Genomic DNA, 19190 nt, shown 5'->3' on the forward strand with positions numbered 1-19190 from the left:
CTCCTTGCCAGGACGGTTGAGTGTCTGCGGCCTGGCAGCCTGCACTGAAGTGTAGCCTTCATCCTCTTCTTCCTTCTTTACCATCTGAAGGCGCCCACGTTCCCTTGAGGCCTGGGCCTGAGCTGGATGGACAGCATGCCACCTGCCTGGAGGCATCGCTCCTGTTCAGGGTCTACACAGCAGAGTGCAAACCAAGACTACGTTAGCTGTGTCACTGCTGGGACCTCGGGAGTATCTTTTCAGCACTGTAGTGGACAAGGCCATCTGCTGGGACATCAGGTGTCACTGGCAAGAGACTGAAATAATCAACGTTACTGTTCAGGAGGGATGTGAGAAAGTTGGTGCTGCTGGATCCTGTTGGTTCAGATTATCTTTGGATGTATGAGAAGAGGGCGCATAAGCATTCGCACAGTGGTGGCTGCCAGTATCAGGCATACCAGGGCTAGATCATCACATCTGGGGGTGAACCAAGAACACATCCCAGAATACAGTAAATAAAAGGCACTACTAATTTCAAAACTTACTTTATAAAACAGCAGTCATCAAGACAGTGTGGTATTGGCAAAAGAACAGATATACAGATCAGTGAAACAGAATTAAGAGTCCAAACATAAGTCCATATATCTATGATCAATTTATTTTTTCTCAATTTATTTTTTATATTTAGTTTTTGAGAAACAGGTCAATTTATTTTTGACAAGTCTGCCAAAGGGTGCCAAGACCATTCAAAGAAAGAAGAATAGTCTTTTCAACAAATGATGCTGGGACAACTGTATGTTTAAATAAAAAATGAAGCTGGACTCCTACATAATGCAATATAAAAAATTAACATAAAATGGACTGAAGACCTAAATGTAAGAGCTAAAGGTATAAAATGCCTATCAAAAGATATAGGTATACTTCATGACACTGGATTAAGCAATGCAGTCTATCAAATGCACATCAAAAACACATACAAAAAATAGATAAATTGGACTTCATCAAATGTAAAACTCATCAAATGTAAAACTCTATGCTTTTAAGGACATATAAAGAAATGGAAAAGATAACCAATAGACTAGGAAAAAATATTTGAAAATTACATATCTAATAAGGGACTTTTATCTGGAATATATAAAGAACTCTTACAATTCAAAAATACAAAGAGAAGTAACACAACTAAAGTTGAACAAAGCACCTGAACAGACATTTATCCAAAGAAAATATAAAAATGGCTGACAAACACACAGGATGCTCAACATTAGTTATCAGGGAAAAGCAGATCAAGACAATGAAATACCACATCACCCACAATAGGAAGGCTAGAATCAAAGTCAGAAAAATAACGTGCTTGAAAGATTGAGGGGATATTGGAATCCTCGTATGCTGCTGATGAGAATATAAATTGGGACAGCCACTTTGTAAAACAGTCTCCCAATTCTTCAATAAGTTAAACATAATTAACAAATTGCAATTCATATACATATGTGTGTGTGTGTGTGTGAATGAAATGAAAAAAGATATCCACAAAAAACTTGTACGCAAATGTTCACAGCACCACTGTTCATAACAGTCAGAAGGAGGAAACAACCCGCGTGTTCATCAAGGATTTCAAATTTATTAGCAAACAGCTCTTCACATACTGGTATTCTCTTAATGTTAAAAAAGGAAGGTCTACTAGAGCTTTAACTTCTTTGTGGTGCACATTCTCAGCAATCTAGGAATAAAGGGAAACTCTCCTACCTGAGAAGGGGAAAAACTAAGAGAAATTTTCAGCAAATGCAACACTAAATAATGAAGACATTAACAACCTTGCAATTAAAAACAGGAAGAGTCAGATAAGGTAATCCTAGCCAATGCAATTAAACAAGAAAAACGAAATATGCAGAAAACTGTTAGAAAAGAAAGAAGAATCAAAGCTAATATTGCTCATGAATGATATGAACATCTATCTGCAAAACCTAAGAGAATCAACTAAAAAACTGTTAGAACTAAGATAGGTCATTAAGTAGGCTGAATATACAATCAATGTATAATCAATAACTTTCCAATATACCAGCAATGACCACACAGAAAGAGAATCAACACAACAGCAGCAACAAAAACCGTAAAATATCTAAAAACAAAGCTAATAAAAAATGTGCGAGACCTTAACAGCAAACTGCACAAGACAAAATAGCTCTGAATAAGTCTTAAGTATAGGAAGACTAGTATTCTCAAGATGTCAACTCTTCTTAAATTAACACGAAAAGTTTGTAAAATCCCAACAAAACCACAATAACTTTTCTTCAGAGTTGGTAAGCATATTCTACAATTCACACGAATGAATAAAAGGCCAACAATAGCCACGACAATTTTTTAAAGGTGGAAAGATTTGTTTTAACAGATAACATGGCTTATTATAAAAATACGGTAATTAAAACAGTATTACTGAAGGAATACACAAACAGCAAATAAAAGGAACAGTACAGAATCCTGACATACTTATATACAGGTACAGATCTGGCATGTGACAGAGGCAGTATTACAAGACAGTAAGAATAGATCATTCAATGACTCGTATAAGGACAATTGGCTGGGCCAATAAAAATAAAAGATCACACACAAAATGAATTATAGTTAAAGACAATTTCAAAACAAAAGAGAAAAAGATGGGCAGGGGAGGGAGAGAAAGAGAGAATTAAGCAAGAGTAAGCAAGGATTTCTTAAGAAAACAAAAGGAAAAGAGGTATGTATAAATACATCAGTATTTAAAAACCTCTTATCCAAAAGAATAAGAAAAGCACTGAAAGAAGTGTAAATTTATACCAGCCACCAGGAAGAGTAATTTGAAAGTCTGTAGTAAAACTAAAAAGCCACATTCCTCAGGCCCAGGAATTTCACGCATAGGAATCTCTCTGGAACTGTTTGCACAGGAATACAGACATTGACACAGGTGCTCGCTAGAGTACTCTTGTAATAACACAATACTGGAAATAATCTATTTGTCCATCAACATAGCTAAATAAAAGTGTTGCACTTTATAGGATGAAATACCATACAACGGTTAAAAAGATCGTACTAGAGCCTTAAGCATCAATAGTTGTTTCACTGTTCCCTGGGTAGCCGAGGTTAAAAAGCAGGTGCCACTCACAGAAGAGACCAGAGCATGATGATACTAAGTTGTTAAAAACAGAAAACATGCACATCAGGCTCACGTGGTACACCATTTACTTACAGCAAGAGAGAAGTGAAAGGAAATGCAAGACTCAGCCCCTTGCAATCCACTGGTCCCCCGTGACGAGCAGATCCACTTCACAGTGGTGTGGGGCGCGTGCTGTGGATACAAGCACCACTTCACGTTGTGGCTGAAAGACTCGACCCCCTGCTGGTGGGGTCTAAAATACAGAAAGCGGGGGTGGGCCTGAGCACCACTGACACACGCACTCAGTGTAACGAAGGGGCACCCAGTAAGCACTGAACAGGGAAAGACAGTCCCTCGCAAGGCAGAAACCCAGCACAGACAGAGGGCTCTTTATCTCTTTACAAGGAAATGTTCCCTGCTCAAGGCTGCTCTATGCTCCTGTGCAAGAGGAGCTGCGACTCTCTCCTTCAACGACAACAAAAACATATGCTAAGTTAAAAAGAACATCCTAGATATAAATGTAGGAAAAAAACCTATCATATATACGTGTGGTTAAAGTGTGTGTGTGATGTACATGTAAGTTCTCGAAGGAATTTAAAATGGCTTGGGAGGGTTCAGAAAAATTCTTACTTATTGTGGGGGTTTGTGGGGGTTGGTAAAAGTAGTTCAAGGAGATTTTACTTTATTTGTCGTAATTTGATTTTTCAACACAACATGTATGTACTAGGTTTTTTTTTTTTAAGTGCACATAAGAAATGATGACTGCTATTACACCAAAATGTTAGACGTGGTTAACAGTGTTGAAAATATGCCTGTTATTTTCTTTATCATTATTTCCCAATTTCCTAAAATAAAAAGTAAATTAAAAGGCAAGTTTTAGAAACTATTGTTATGCACTCGTTTATGTCATAAAACAAATAAAAATAAAATACAGTTTGCATATGCACAAAAAAGTTCTTAAACTTTGCCACCAAAGCGTTTTGGTCATTATCTCCTCCGGCAGGGGGGATGAAAGGACTTTCTCTTCCTATTTATGTTCCCTGAATTGTTTCACACCACCTTTATAATCAACAAAGTGCTCAGTACTTCTGCTTAAAAAAAACAAAGCAACTTAGTATCAGCTCCCACGCCTCTGCATGCACCATAATGAAAACCAAGAAGGCAAAAGTAAAGGTGGGTAGAAAGAACCATGGGGATACTGATGCCTTACCCAGAGAGGCCAAGTTTCCATAGTTCTCCAGCATCACATCCCTGTAAAGGTTCCTCTGAGCAGGGTTCAGCCATCCCCACTCATCCTGGGAGAAGGTCACCTCCACGTCCTTGAAAGTTATAGCCTCCTAAAAAAGCACAGTCCTACACCTTAGAGCCAGTACATGCCCTTGCTTATAGGAGGAGGCAGGGAGATGGGCTTGGCTCTGAGTGAGCAGAGGCTGGGTCTGGGCAGGGTGAAAGAGAATACCATCACCCAGCAGAAGAGCTCCGGGCTCGGGGGGATAATCTGCTCTCTGAGACATAGGTCTCTGGATATGGGGTTACTGGACAGAGGCCCAGGACAAGGGGGAGGTGCAGCTACTCCATCAGGCAGCAACATGGGGACGTCATGGAAGACTGAGGTCCTGTGGCTCACCTGAGGCTGGGCTGTCACCTGGTCTCCTGGACACCCCTCTCTCTGGGAAGGGGCAGGCACCTGGGCAGCAGGAGGCTCTGAAGAAGAAAGAATCATGAGAGAGGGCAGCCCAGCTCTTGGCACCCCACTGAAGAGCCCACTCTCCCCCAACATAGCACTTCTGAGCCCGCGCACAGGTGTGGACTGTCGTTAAGCACCCACTTTGCATTTCCTCAGTGTCCCCTGAAGGCCGGGGAGTGAGAAGTGGGGGGACACCAGGAAGAGGAGCCAGGTAGACATGATCACAGAAGGGGGAGAAAGGACACAGAGCTAAGGGCCAGGACTGACAGGGATTCTCGTGAGAGAGGACAGATGGTGAAAAGACGACACTACAGGAAATGTGGAAGTGTGGCACGAGGCGGGGGTCTTAGAGCCAGGCAGTGAGTACCGGATCGCCCAGCCAGGAAGTCACGCACTCCTATTTCATTGGGAGGCTCCAGGTGGTCTCCCAGAGCAGAGCCACTCCCGGGAGGTGAAGCAGAGGGCCATATCTGTGCGGCTCGCAGGGCGTCTGTACCCATCCAATGCACATCCGGGCTCTGGGCGGGGGCTGGATCCTGGCAAGAAGAAAATGTGAGAGGATCCCCATGGGAATCAGAAAGCAACCTCGGAGAGGAGGCCACATGGCCATTCTCTAAAGGGCAGAGGGCAGGGAAGAACGAGCCAGGCCCTTTACTACCTACAGGCAGAGGGCAAAGGAGGAGGAGGAAGCCCAGGGAGGAATTCCCCACCCCTCAGCCTCCCTGGGCACTAGTGCAGGCCATGGGAGTGACAGGTGGACCCAGAGTCTAGCTCGACAGAGGAAAGCACCTGGTAAGTTAGTAACAGCGCTGCTGTCAGGCCTCAGGTGCCAGTGGCACCCTCCCCACTAGTCCTCAAACCCCACCCCTGGCCTGGACCTTACTCACACATGAAAGAAAGGAAATTTATCTGAGAGTTAAACTGATGATTCACAGTGGAGATGCAGCCAGATGATGTCTACCAAGCACAGGGCTCTAGGCACTGAAATGCAAAGTGACCCCAAAAAGGCAGGATGGCTCCCAGATTTAAACCTGACTGAAACAGTAACATCAATAGAAAGGCGATGCCAGTTGTGAGAGTCAGACATGGACTCACAGGAGAAAAAGTCTCAGGTTTGAAAATCAGCAGCGCCTACTCAAGCAGAAAGAGGCGGCCTTTGCCTTGGGCCTTCAAGGAGTTCTGGTGTCTGAGGCAAGGCTACCCCTGATGCAGAAATGAGTATGGAAAGCTACAGCCAAAGAACTTCACGCTTTCAGGTCCTGAGGCCAAGACATTCTCTACGCTGATATGGTGGAAACTTAGCCTGAGACCATGAAACATCTGATACCAAGCCTGAGACTAAAAGGAACTCATCACAGTAGTTCATCTCCTGCTCCTCCCAAGCTCTACCAAAGGGAGAAGGAAGAAACAGAATATGGAAGCACAGGCAAATGAGTTGGAAGACAAACTTTCTCAGGCCCTGGTAATCTTGATGAACCACAGGGTGATTCTGTAACTTTATATGCTCCTTGAGCATTTCTGTTCATTTGTCAGAATCTGAGAGGCTTTCTCCCAGCCCGTTTTTTGTTTCCTAATTTTGAACTAGCTTCAAACCAGGTAGGCCCTTCCTGCTCATTTGGCAATGTTTTCATGGGTTTTTAAACCTTATATCTAGCTCTAAATGAGTTGAATATAACCAAGCCACAATTTTGTATCTGCTGTGTACCTTATTTGCTTTAATAAATCATTTTTAGGTCCTTTTGATTTCATTGTTTTGATAAAAACGATAAATGCTCTTTTAGATTTTTAAAACTAGTACCCAGTGTTGAGCAAAGAGATTTTCTTTTAAGTCATACCTTGTGTTGATTTATCACCATTTACTGCTGGTAGACCATATTCAGATGTGTTATTTGATTGATTTAATTTTATATTAAATTTGGAGAAGTATGTCAAACATGTTTCAGAAATCTTAAAAGTAACGTTTACGCATGAATCGTATGTAGAGTTATACATATTTTTGTAGCAACAATTTTTAAAAAGCCTACAAAAATGATAAGTGCTCTTTAAAAAAAAAAAAATTCCAAAGACACAGGAAGCACTGAGGAGCCCAGTGTGTGGGGCAGAAGGAGCAGGCAGAGGGCACAGGAGCTGAGCCGCAGCCACACTGCCAGCCCTGGGGCTGGCGGCTGTTTCCCAGCACCAAGGCCAGGGTCAGGTGCACGGTAGGCACTCAACACTGACTGAACAAATTCTCACTGTTAGATCGCTTCTACATTTTCTTTTCAATAAGCTGAGCTCCTAAAAGGACAACGTTGTGGGCAAGAACACTGAGGTTGTGGAATGAAGTCTCACCCCCTGCACAGAACAAATCCTCGAAAGCTTATTGAGAAAAAAGTAAAATGGTAGATTGCTCTTCTAGGTCTTAACATGTATGCAGAAGCCAAGAAGCCGGACTCTAACCCTCCCCTCTACAAGCAAGAGACATCACCCCTGCTATACGGATCAGCATCAAATCCAATCAGGCAATGTGTGGAGATGGACTCTGTATACTCTAAGTCACTGTGTCCAAAACCGCATTACTATTATGTATGGATACGTGGTGACCCACTTCCTGGAGCTGACAGTCCTCTGGGAAGGTGGGAAGGGCTGCCTGCTTAAAAGGGCTTTGGCTTAGGGTCCGGTTCTCAGCTGCTCCGGTGCCATGGGAATGAGAAGGGAGGACTTCCCCTGCATTTCTCAACACTAAAGGTTCAGGGGCCAACCCCACCTCAAACAAGCTGGCTCAGTGACAGGCAGAGTCCACTGGGCACTGCACACTGCTCATACTCACCCTCCATGGTGTCCCACTGACATCTCTCTGCAGCTCTTCCAGCAGGGCCGCAGCCTCCCCACCGCTCTCAGGGTGATGCAGCTGCACCCAGGCCCGGAGCTCCCCAGGCAGGATGCTCAGGAACTGCTCCAGCACCAGCAGCTCCAGGATCTGGGCCTTGGAGAGAACGTCGGGTCTCAGCCACCAGCGGCAGAGCTCCTGGAGCCGGCTCAGAGTCTCTAGGGGCCCAGAAGACTCATGGTAGCGAAGCTGTCTGAAGAGCTGGCGGAACAGCTCCTGGCCAGGACGGTTGAGTGTCTGCGGCCTGGCAGCCTGCACTGAAGTGTAGCCTTCATCCTCTTCTTCCTTCTTTACCATCTGAAGGCGCCCACGTTCCCTTGAGGCCTGGGCCTGAGCTGGATGGACAGCATGCCACCTGCCTGGAGGCATCGCTCCTGTTCAGGGTCTACACAGCAGAGTGCAAACCAAGACTACGTTAGCTGTGTCACTGCTGGGACCTCGGGAGTATCTTTTCAGCACTGTAGTGGACAAGGCCATCTGCTGGGACATCAGGTGTCACTGGCAAGAGACTGAAATAATCAACGTTACTGTTCAGGAGGGATGTGAGAATGTTGGTGCTGCTGGATCCTGTTGGTTCAGATTATCTTTGGATGTATGAGAAGAGGGCGCATAAGCATTCGCACAGTGGTGGCTGCCAGTATCAGGCATACCAGGGCTAGATCATCACATCTGGGGGTGAACCAAGAACACATCCCAGAATACAGTAAATAAAAGGCACTACTAATTTCAAAACTTACTTTATAAAACAGCAGTCATCAAGACAGTGTGGTATTGGCAAAAGAACAGATATACAGATCAGTGAAACAGAATTAAGAGTCCAAACATAAGTCCATATATCTATGATCAATTTATTTTTTCTCAATTTATTTTTTATTTAGTTTTATTGAGAAACAGGTCAATTTATTTTTGACAAGTCTGCCAAAGGGTGCCAAGACCATTCAAAGAAAGAAGAATAGTCTTTTCAACAAATGATGCTGGGACAACTGTATGTTTAAATAAAAAATGAAGCTGGACTCCTACATAATGCAATATAAAAAATTAACATAAAATGGACTGAAGACCTAAATGTAAGAGCTAAAGGTATAAAATGCCTATCAAAAGATATAGGTATACTTCATGACACTGGATTAAGCAATGCAGTCTATCAAATGCACATCAAAAACACATACAAAAAATAGATAAATTGGACTTCATCAAATGTAAAACTCATCAAATGTAAAACTCTATGCTTTTAAGGACATATAAAGAAATGGAAAAGATAACCAATAGACTAGGAAAAAATATTTGAAAATTACATATCTAATAAGGGACTTTTATCTGGAATATATAAAGAACTCTTACAATTCAAAAATACAAAGAGAAGTAACACAACTAAAGTTGAACAAAGCACCTGAACAGACATTTATCCAAAGAAAATATAAAAATGGCTGACAAACACACAGGATGCTCAACATTAGTTATCAGGGAAAAGCAGATCAAGACAATGAAATACCACATCACCCACAATAGGAAGGCTAGAATCAAAGTCAGAAAAATAACGTGCTTGAAAGATTGAGGGGATATTGGAATCCTCGTATGCTGCTGATGAGAATATAAATTGGGACAGCCACTTTGTAAAACAGTCTCCCAATTCTTCAATAAGTTAAACATAATTAACAAATTGCAATTCATATACATATGTGTGTGTGTGTGTGTGAATGAAATGAAAAAAGATATCCACAAAAAACTTGTACGCAAATGTTCACAGCACCACTGTTCATAACAGTCAGAAGGAGGAAACAACCCGCGTGTTCATCAAGGATTTCAAATTTATTAGCAAACAGCTCTTCACATACTGGTATTCTCTTAATGTTAAAAAAGGAAGGTCTACTAGAGCTTTAACTTCTTTGTGGTGCACATTCTCAGCAATCTAGGAATAAAGGGAAACTCTCCTACCTGAGAAGGGGAAAAACTAAGAGAAATTTTCAGCAAATGCAACACTAAATAATGAAGACATTAACAACCTTGCAATTAAAAACAGGAAGAGTCAGATAAGGTAATCCTAGCCAATGCAATTAAACAAGAAAAACGAAATATGCAGAAAACTGTTAGAAAAGAAAGAAGAATCAAAGCTAATATTGCTCATGAATGATATGAACATCTATCTGCAAAACCTAAGAGAATCAACTAAAAAACTGTTAGAACTAAGATAGGTCATTAAGTAGGCTGAATATACAATCAATGTATAATCAATAACTTTCCAATATACCAGCAATGACCACACAGAAAGAGAATCAACACAACAGCAGCAACAAAAACCGTAAAATATCTAAAAACAAAGCTAATAAAAAATGTGCGAGACCTTAACAGCAAACTGCACAAGACAAAATAGCTCTGAATAAGTCTTAAGTATAGGAAGACTAGTATTCTCAAGATGTCAACTCTTCTTAAATTAACACGAAAAGTTTGTAAAATCCCAACAAAACCACAATAACTTTTCTTCAGAGTTGGTAAGCATATTCTACAATTCACACGAATGAATAAAAGGCCAACAATAGCCACGACAATTTTTTAAAGGTGGAAAGATTTGTTTTAACAGATAACATGGCTTATTATAAAAATACGGTAATTAAAACAGTATTACTGAAGGAATACACAAACAGCAAATAAAAGGAACAGTACAGAATCCTGACATACTTATATACAGGTACAGATCTGGCATGTGACAGAGGCAGTATTACAAGACAGTAAGAATAGATCATTCAATGACTCGTATAAGGACAATTGGCTGGGCCAATAAAAATAAAAGATCACACACAAAATGAATTATAGTTAAAGACAATTTCAAAACAAAAGAGAAAAAGATGGGCAGGGGAGGGAGAGAAAGAGAGAATTAAGCAAGAGTAAGCAAGGATTTCTTAAGAAAACAAAAGGAAAAGAGGTATGTATAAATACATCAGTATTTAAAAACCTCTTATCCAAAAGAATAAGAAAAGCACTGAAAGAAGTGTAAATTTATACCAGCCACCAGGAAGAGTAATTTGAAAGTCTGTAGTAAAACTAAAAAGCCACATTCCTCAGGCCCAGGAATTTCACGCATAGGAATCTCTCTGGAACTGTTTGCACAGGAATACAGACATTGACACAGGTGCTCGCTAGAGTACTCTTGTAATAACACAATACTGGAAATAATCTATTTGTCCATCAACATAGCTAAATAAAAGTGTTGCACTTTATAGGATGAAATACCATACAACGGTTAAAAAGATCGTACTAGAGCCTTAAGCATCAATAGTTGTTTCACTGTTCCCTGGGTAGCCGAGGTTAAAAAGCAGGTGCCACTCACAGAAGAGACCAGAGCATGATGATACTAAGTTGTTAAAAACAGAAAACATGCACATCAGGCCCCCGTGGTACACCATTTACTTACAGCAAGAGAGAAGGGAAAGGAAATGCAAGACTCAGCCCCTTGCAATCCACTGGTCCCCCGTGACGAGCAGATCCACTTCACAGTGGTGTGAGGCGCGTGCTGTGGATAAAAGCACCACTTCACGTTGTGGCTGACTGAACAGGGAAAGACAGTCCCTCGCAAGGCAGAAACCCAGCACAGACAGAGGGCTCTTTATCTCTTTACAAGGAAATGTTCCCTGCTCAAGGCTGCTCTATGCTCCTGTGCAAGAGGAGCTGCGACTCTCTCCTTCAACGACAACAAAAACATATGCTAAGTTAAAAAGAACATCCTAGATATAAATGTAGGAAAAAAACCTATCATATATACGTGTGGTTAAAGTGTGTGTGTGATGTACATGTAAGTTCTCGAAGGAATTTAAAATGGCTTGGGAGGGTTCAGAAAAATTCTTACTTATTGTGGGGGTTTGTGGGGGTTGGTAAAAGTAGTTCAAGGAGATTTTACTTTATTTGTCGTAATTTGATTTTTCAACACAACATGTATGTACTAGGTTTTTTTTTTTTAAGTGCACATAAGAAATGATGACTGCTATTACACCAAAATGTTAGACGTGGTTAACAGTGTTGAAAATATGCCTGTTATTTTCTTTATCATTATTTCCCAATTTCCTAAAATAAAAAGTAAATTAAAAGGCAAGTTTTAGAAACTATTGTTATGCACTCGTTTATGTCATAAAACAAATAAAAATAAAATACAGTTTGCATATGCACAAAAAAGTTCTTAAACTTTGCCACCAAAGCGTTTTGGTCATTATCTCCTCCGGCAGGGGGGATGAAAGGACTTTCTCTTCCTATTTATGTTCCCTGAATTGTTTCACACCACCTTTATAATCAACAAAGTGCTCAGTACTTCTGCATAAAAAAAACAAAGCAACTTAGTATCAGCTCCCACTAAAGAGGCTGGGAACAAGCTAAAGGGACAGCACATCCTTGAAGGGAACTTGCGTGCAAATGGTGGCTGCAACTCAAGCAACAGAAAAAGAAGGGAGAGAAAAAACAACAACAACAGGTGACCTTAGTTCTGTTTTAGCCACCAAGTCAGCCACCAAATCAGAGAAGGCTGGTTGAACAAAAAGAACAATGGAAGACAAAAACGGAGAAATGTGGTAGAGAACGAAAAGAACAAAATGCTGACCTAAAACCTAACATGCAACAGAAAAAAGAACAAACCTATAAAGGCAGACGTCAGATTGGTGGTTAACAGAGGGGAGGGAGGGGAGGGAGGGCGAAACTGTCACCGGTTAACCAGGATCTTGTCAAAGCTGCAAGAAAGAATTCATGGACAATGAAGGCGATGAAGTGACAGCTCGAGTTTACTGAAAGCGAAAGTATACTCTCAGGTGAGAAAGCAGGCAAGCTTGAGAAGGAGCTGCCCGCTTTTCTTGTGGGGTGGGGACTCCATCTACTGACTTACCTGGGGATGGAATATTCACGGTTCTGGGGATCTCTTCTTGCCCAGAGGCTATTAAAGAGATCTGGTGATCTCTTTGAAGATCACCAGCTTTTCTTGGAACTTGGGAGACATCCCCTTCCTTACCCTCTTCGGTCTTTACATAACTGTCATAGCATCAGGTTATGGGTACAGCATTAACCTCAGTGCTAATTTATTCTAATAGCTGTATAATGAGGGTAGGGCTAGGTCAAGGACAAATGGGGCTTGGTGTGCACATGTGTTCTTGGGGGGAGGAACACCTGTGTTCCTGCGCCAGGATACTGGGGGTTCTGAGCTCCTCTAAAGGTCTATCAGGGCTCAGGGCGACCACATCTGTGCCCTTGTGGGTTTCTCTCTTTCCTACTCATATCTGGCTATCTGCCTACTCTAATGTTCCTCTCTCAAGGAATCTGGGCCCTTGAAATCTTACAAGGGAACACAGGCCACAATCTTATCTTCTGGAGCTTCTTCCTATCAGGGGCCTGTGCCTACCTGAGGACATCTTATTTCCTTGCTCTGAGACAACCTGGAGTTAAAGGTCCCAGTGAGCCAGGGGTTTGAGGTTCTTGGTTGTTGGAGGCTGAGGAGCTACAGACTTGAAAGGCAGCATAAGAGGTGTCCAGTGGATATGTTTGTTTCCTCGTTGGAGAATTATCTGTTCTTTAATAGCCTCTAGGTGAGAAGAGATAAACTTTACTAAATAAAGAGATAAACTTTACTTATCAGAAGGCTAGTTCTAAAGATTAATGAAACCAACAGGGCCTAGAAGAAGAAACTAAGTGATAGAAGGTAGATATCCTTTAAAGGTCTTCCAGATGTCCCCTGTTAGCTGTGTCCTAGTGTCCCTGAGCCATCTGGCCCTCTGAGGTGGTTTACTCTAACTTTAACTTCACCGGAGATGTTAACATAGAAGGAATAAGAGGTGTTGGTTAAGGCACAGACTCTACCTTGTTCAGCCAGAAGATAATGTAGTGCTACTCTCTGACCTAGTACTTGACTGGCAAGAGAGTCAAGAGAAATCTGTAATGCCTTAAGGCCTGAGTTTTCAGCATTTTGTTCAATGAGAGCTGAGGTATTTTGGATCGTATAGGCCTCTGGCTAATCCTCCAACAGCCGCAACAGTGGACACAATCCCCAAGCTAATGACAGCCACATTCTTTTTTGTTTTTTGATGTTGGTGTGTCTTCTGTGTTAAAGTCTACAGGAACTAGATCTTTATAGATCTGAACAGAATTATTTGGAGGTGTGACCCAGCCAAGGGTACAGCTTCCTTGGGCTGCTGCCAGACCTAAACAATGACTAGCCCCCATGGTCTACCCTTATGGACTTTACAGGCAAACCAGAAGGCGTTAGGGGCAGAAATAAGGGTGGAACTGATCCCTCTGACTGAGTTTCTAATTTGTCACTACAACTGCAGGCTAGAACCTGTTCTGAGAGGCCCTGAGGTGCCCGGGACCGCTGTCTTGCTTTATCAAAGGTCTGGCATGTTAAGGACCCATTGGTAGAGTCTGCCTCCACATTCTGGATGTCACAATCTACTGTCCACACTTCTTCGTCTCCAAATGTCTTAATTCCCTGGTGCCACTGAAGCCCTGGTAGGCAAAGGCCTGGTTGTTGTTGCAGAAGTGAGTGACAGTCCCTGCTGGGTGGCACATTTTTGTCCATAACCAGTCCAGGTGTTTATGCAGGGCTTTCAGTCTCTAAAGATAGGAAGTTTGGGGGAGGGGGGTGTTGGAGGGGGTAACTTTTGTCTAAACAAGGCTTCAGAAAGGCTGGATCTGACAAATTAACTGGGCCCTTTCAGAAAATGGCTGGAAGCATGGGGGGGGGCGGTACCGGGAACTTCTCTTTTGTAACCGGAGAGTGGCTAGTTTATGGTCAGGTGTCCCTGCTACAGGAGGCCTAGAAAAGTTCAATGTGGGGTGGAAATGACAGAAGGACGGGGTGGTGACCTCAGGAGAAGCTTAGCACATCCAGCAGTCATCCCAATTTTGGCTTAGAGCAATAGTTTGAGATAAGCGTGTCAGATAATTACTAGTTCCAGAAGCTAAAGAACTAAGAAGGACCATAAAGGGAATCAGAATTTTCATTGACAGAGTTGGTGAGAGAAAAGTCACTTCCTTTCTCCAAAAAGACTACCCAGAATCAGGAATGTTCTACCCCCAGTGAAGTCAGTAGATCAAGTCCCCACCCCGCAAGACAGTGGGGCAGCCTCCTCTCGAGCTTTCCCGCTCTCCCCTCTGAGACTGTAATTTCACTTTCAATAAACTTGAGCTATCACTTCATTGCCTTGTCCATGAATTCTTTCTCGCGTTGACAGTATCCTGGTTCACTGTCCAGTGACATTCTTTTTGGCTAGCCGGCCAGTAAGGAAGGTGATTAGCCAACCTTTGGTGAGTTTCAAACCTTCGCCTGACCGGGAGGGCTAGAGGGTTGCCTCTCGACCTCAGCTTTCCTTTGGTTCACTCAGGACATGGGGGACCTTTCTACTCTTCTTTGCTTAGTCTGGGCAGCTGCTGACCATAATTTCTTTAAGGTCCTCTTCCTCTGAAAATAGGGTCTGATACTTGCAGTCGCTTCTGTCAGCTTTCTTGACATTCATGTATGTTCCGTAATTCTCGGTGTGTGTGTGCTGGGCATACGTGGAGGGACCATGAACACTTCGTCCGGGAGGTAAAACACATCATCATCAAGATTTTTTCCCTCACCAATTTAAGCCAAGCCAACAGGCAATAAGAGACTATGGGAACAAAATTCTCCCCAGCCCTAATCAAGCTCCAATCCAGGTTCAGGTAAAACCGGGAGACTTAGTTCTCCTTAAGACTTAAAAGGAAGGCTCTACCATTAACCAACAAAATCTGACACGAAAAGGCCCATCCCGGGCTCTCCTCGCTGCTCCAATGGCAGTTAAACTCCAGGGAGTTACCAGATTGTACACTTACCCAGGATAAAACCCTTCTCCTTTGAGTCTCCCCAGGAGAATCCTAACCAGGAAGAAAAGACACCTAAGAATGCCAACCCCTTGGGACTTGGAACTTCTTTCAAAAGAAAAGGAAAAGCTACATAAAGCTGAGCATCATGTGACATCCCAACCAAAAGATAAGTTATGAGTCAACCTTATTGCTTAATTATTCTGATGGGCCTTCTATGGCTTTCTGGCTACAATCTGTTTACTCTCACCAGGGTGGAATCACGCTGGTCGCCATCCACCTACTCCGGCCCCTACCAATATGAGTCCCTTTGTCTCAGAACTCGGGAGACACCCCTTTCCATTCCTTACAGAACTGTCAGGGGGCATCAGATGCACGATGGGTACAGGGTGCGATGCTAACTTATAATAGCCACATGATGAGGGTAGAATTAGGTTGACGACAAATGGGGTTTGGTCAGAGCATGCTTTCCTGTAAGGAAGAAGACCTGTGTTTCTGGGCCAGGATGTTGGGGGTTCTGAGCTTCTCTGAGGGTCTATCGGGGCTCACGGCAACCACAACTGTACCTTTCTGGGTGTTTCTCTTTGCTGCTCAAATCTGGATAACTGCCTACACTAAAAAAAACAGGTAAAGCGAGTCAACTACATGGTGACAGCTAGAACTAGACTTTTGGCAGTGAGCACAATGTAGTACACACATCCTCAGTTATAATGCTGCACAAGAGAAACATGATTCGACCAAATAAAAATGAAAGAAAGACGATGTTAAAACAAAACAAACCTACAAAGAAGTGTGAGATGAAAAGGCAGACCTTAGCACCCACAGCAAAGTGGCCCATTACTCTGTTCACTAAGTCACAGATGACCACAGTCACTCCCCTGAAACCATGGCAGCTTCCACCCCCGACCACTGTAACACAAACTAAAAGAAACCACTAACTTCACACGATACTATCTGTATAACAAAAGCCATTCTCTCTCACATTCATTATAAAACAACACCTGTTCGACGTCTCAGGGACTCAGCAAGTGCTGCCAGGGCATATGAGGAAGACATGACCATAACTGAGATGGCAAGAACACTCACACCAGAGCATGCCGTCGCCCAGCTCCAGGAAGAAACCCCAGCCCAGCTCCAGGGCACGGGGGTCAGGCAAAGAACTACACCAAGGGTCAGGAGCATGGGGGAGGCTGCCGAGTTAAACAGAGCAATGAAGCCTCACTCCGAAGAAAGGGGGCGAGGTAAGAAGATGTTGTCAAAGAAAACAAAAGCAAAGGAAAAAGAGAGGAGTGATAATAACTGAAGGCCTATGAAAACAGACTGGAAGACACGCCACGACAACAGAAGGCAGAAGGGGGAACGGTGCCTCAGGAGCCAGAGCGGCAGGCTCCAGCCTCGCTGAGCTCCCGCAGCACAAACAGGAAGCTGCTCAGGAGGGAGCTGAAAGGCACAGAGAGGGACAGAAGCTTTCCCAGCCACCTCGCAGAACAGACTGCAGAAGAGGTAGGAAACTAAAGTATGAAAAGGACTAGCGAGCTGCTAAGGGTGAAGAGAAATCTGGCACTGAAGCCAAAGACAATGAACTTGAGGCCAGACAAGTATTCTGAAAAAATGCACTCGGCGGGAAATACACATGGCAATGCCCTATCTCAGGATCCGGAGACCCACAGCGAAATCGGCACCAAAAATAAGCCTCCAAGCTGGCCTGTTCCGAAGCAGCTGCGCAGAAATGTCCTAAGAGGTCAGTGAAGTATTTGGAAAGATGTGATGAGAAGACTGACAAACAGGAACCCCGGTGACCGCCTGGGAATGTGGCAAAGGATTCCAGGTCTTCGGTCAAAGGAAGAGTGAGCCCAGCCTCTGCAACCACGAACACGGAAAAGCTAAAGTCCTCCGGGCTTGCTAACTCTCACTGAAAGACTGGAGCCAAGGAAAGGGGTGGGGGCCAGAGAGCTCAACCCGCCCAGTTACAGTCAGGTACCCTAAAGCCAAGTCCCACCTAGCCATTGAGGACAGAAGCTCCATTCATCAACTATTCAGATTCTACCACAGACGTGGGCCCACGGCCTAGGAAGCAACCTGACCTGGATCAGGCCTCTGCTTCATACCTTAACCCGCTCTCATTCCCACAATGAAAGTGCCTTTGAAAACAACTGGGAAAATCCCAAGCAATCGTCGACATTTTTCAAGGACTTCTTCTTTCTGTTATTTTGCTCCTTCATTCATATGCAACGTAATTTTGTTTGTTTGTTTTTCCTTTTAAAATTCTCATTTAGTAGTCCCTATTCTCTGGCTTTTCCTACCAGTGTGAGGGTACATAGGTTTATTTTATACACCGATAATAAGCAACTAAGAAAGACTGCTTCCAGTTCGTATTTAAAATGTTGAAAGAATACTTACACAAATACATCAAGAAAGAAGCTCCAATCTGGTGCCCAAAAAAACTTGACTTCCACATACCATTTCCCAATAAAAGAACCGGAAGGGGTCTTTGGAGAGGTGCCGGATTCCAGGGCTGGGAGAGGGAAGATACAAGATGAGTATTCTACGCTGCCAGAAAGTCAGAGAAACGGCACAAAAAAAGATGGTGCGGAAACGGCACAAAAAAAGATGGCGCGCCGCAAGGAAAACAGGAGCCAACTTGGAAGAGCTCCCGATGGCCAAAGCTAAAATGACTTAAGCAACAAAGTAAACAACAGCACTGCATCAGAGGCCAAAGAGTAACTGACACATCCAACATCACACACTGATGTAAGTAGTCGAATAAATAAACAAGAGGGAGAAGGCACAACTCTTCCTCACAAAGAATTCCACTTAATAAATGTGGAAATGAAGAGAAATGGAAACGGAAATGAAAGTCGCCATTAGAACATTATAGCAATAGCTGCTGCAGGCAGGACCCACCAAGGAATGCTAATTGGTGAGTGACAATTAACGAGAAACAGGGCATTTCTAAGCAAAGTCTCAAAGTACCTTCCCCCAAATACTTACGAATTACACAGGAAACACACTAGTTTACACTGGTCAAACTCGGTAGACACCCCAAAATCAAGATTAATATCACCAGTAATAAGATGTATCGACATCATCCTCAATCTAAGCAGAGAAAACATATAAAAAAGCCAACGTGAAAGTCATTCTCAAAATGCAAATACAAAAGACTTTAAAAGTGTCAAGGTCATTAAAAAATAAGATTAAAAAAGACTTAGGAAAGGCCACAGGATGAAGGAGAAAAAGGAACATGACAACTAAATAAATGCAGAATTCTGCACTGGATCTTGGGACACAAAAAGGTCAACAGTCAGAAACTGATGGCCTCTGATTAAAGTCAGCAGATAATTACCATATTGTACCACTGGAAATTTCTTAAGTTGGATGATTGTACTACGGTTATGCAAGATATTAACTTTAGGCAATAGAGAACTCTGTACAATTCTGCAACCCTAAGTCTACAAGCATTCAAAAGGAAAGGTTTTAAATGGAAGTACTCCTGAGTTGTTACCATTTTGGGTTTTTTTTTCCAATTTATTTCTATCTTAGGTATTTAGGATTAACTCTGCAAGGATGTCAAATAGTCAATTCTTATCGCCATTGGGAGTCATTCCTCCATTCATTTAACAGATATTTAATGAACAACCACTATCTCCCAAGCACTAAGATCACAGCAGTAAATACAGCAGACAAACACTGCCTTGAAGACCTTATACGACAAGAATAAAATC

The 19190-nt window shown here is 42.8% G+C and overlaps 1 protein-coding gene across 5 annotated transcripts in view; it reads right to left on the reverse strand.

The window, feature by feature from the left end:
- The window catches only part of ZNF445 (zinc finger protein 445), a 50612-nt gene that overhangs the window by 10492 nt on the left and 20930 nt on the right, over window positions 1–19190 (reverse strand). For 3 of the 5 annotated variants that reach the window (XM_025048932.1, XM_025048933.1, XM_025048935.1), the window contains 4 exons: window positions 7600–8168; window positions 5158–5326; window positions 4731–4807; window positions 4414–4440 (listed from right to left, as the gene is read on the reverse strand). In XM_025048932.1, the coding sequence (XP_024904700.1) occupies window positions 4414–4440; window positions 4731–4807; window positions 5158–5326; window positions 7600–8028 (702 nt within the window). In that variant the 5' untranslated portion in view covers window positions 8029–8168. Of the gene's footprint in view, window positions 1–4313; window positions 4441–4730; window positions 4808–5157; window positions 5327–7599; window positions 8169–17868; window positions 19126–19190 lie in introns of those variants that run through there. The other 2 variants (XM_025048936.1, XM_025048934.1) reach the window with 2 other exon arrangements.

The sequence above is a fragment of the Pteropus alecto genome, unplaced genomic scaffold (assembly GCF_000325575.1).
Source record: "Pteropus alecto unplaced genomic scaffold, ASM32557v1 scaffold156, whole genome shotgun sequence".
NCBI classification, from domain to species: domain Eukaryota; kingdom Metazoa; phylum Chordata; class Mammalia; order Chiroptera; family Pteropodidae; genus Pteropus; species Pteropus alecto.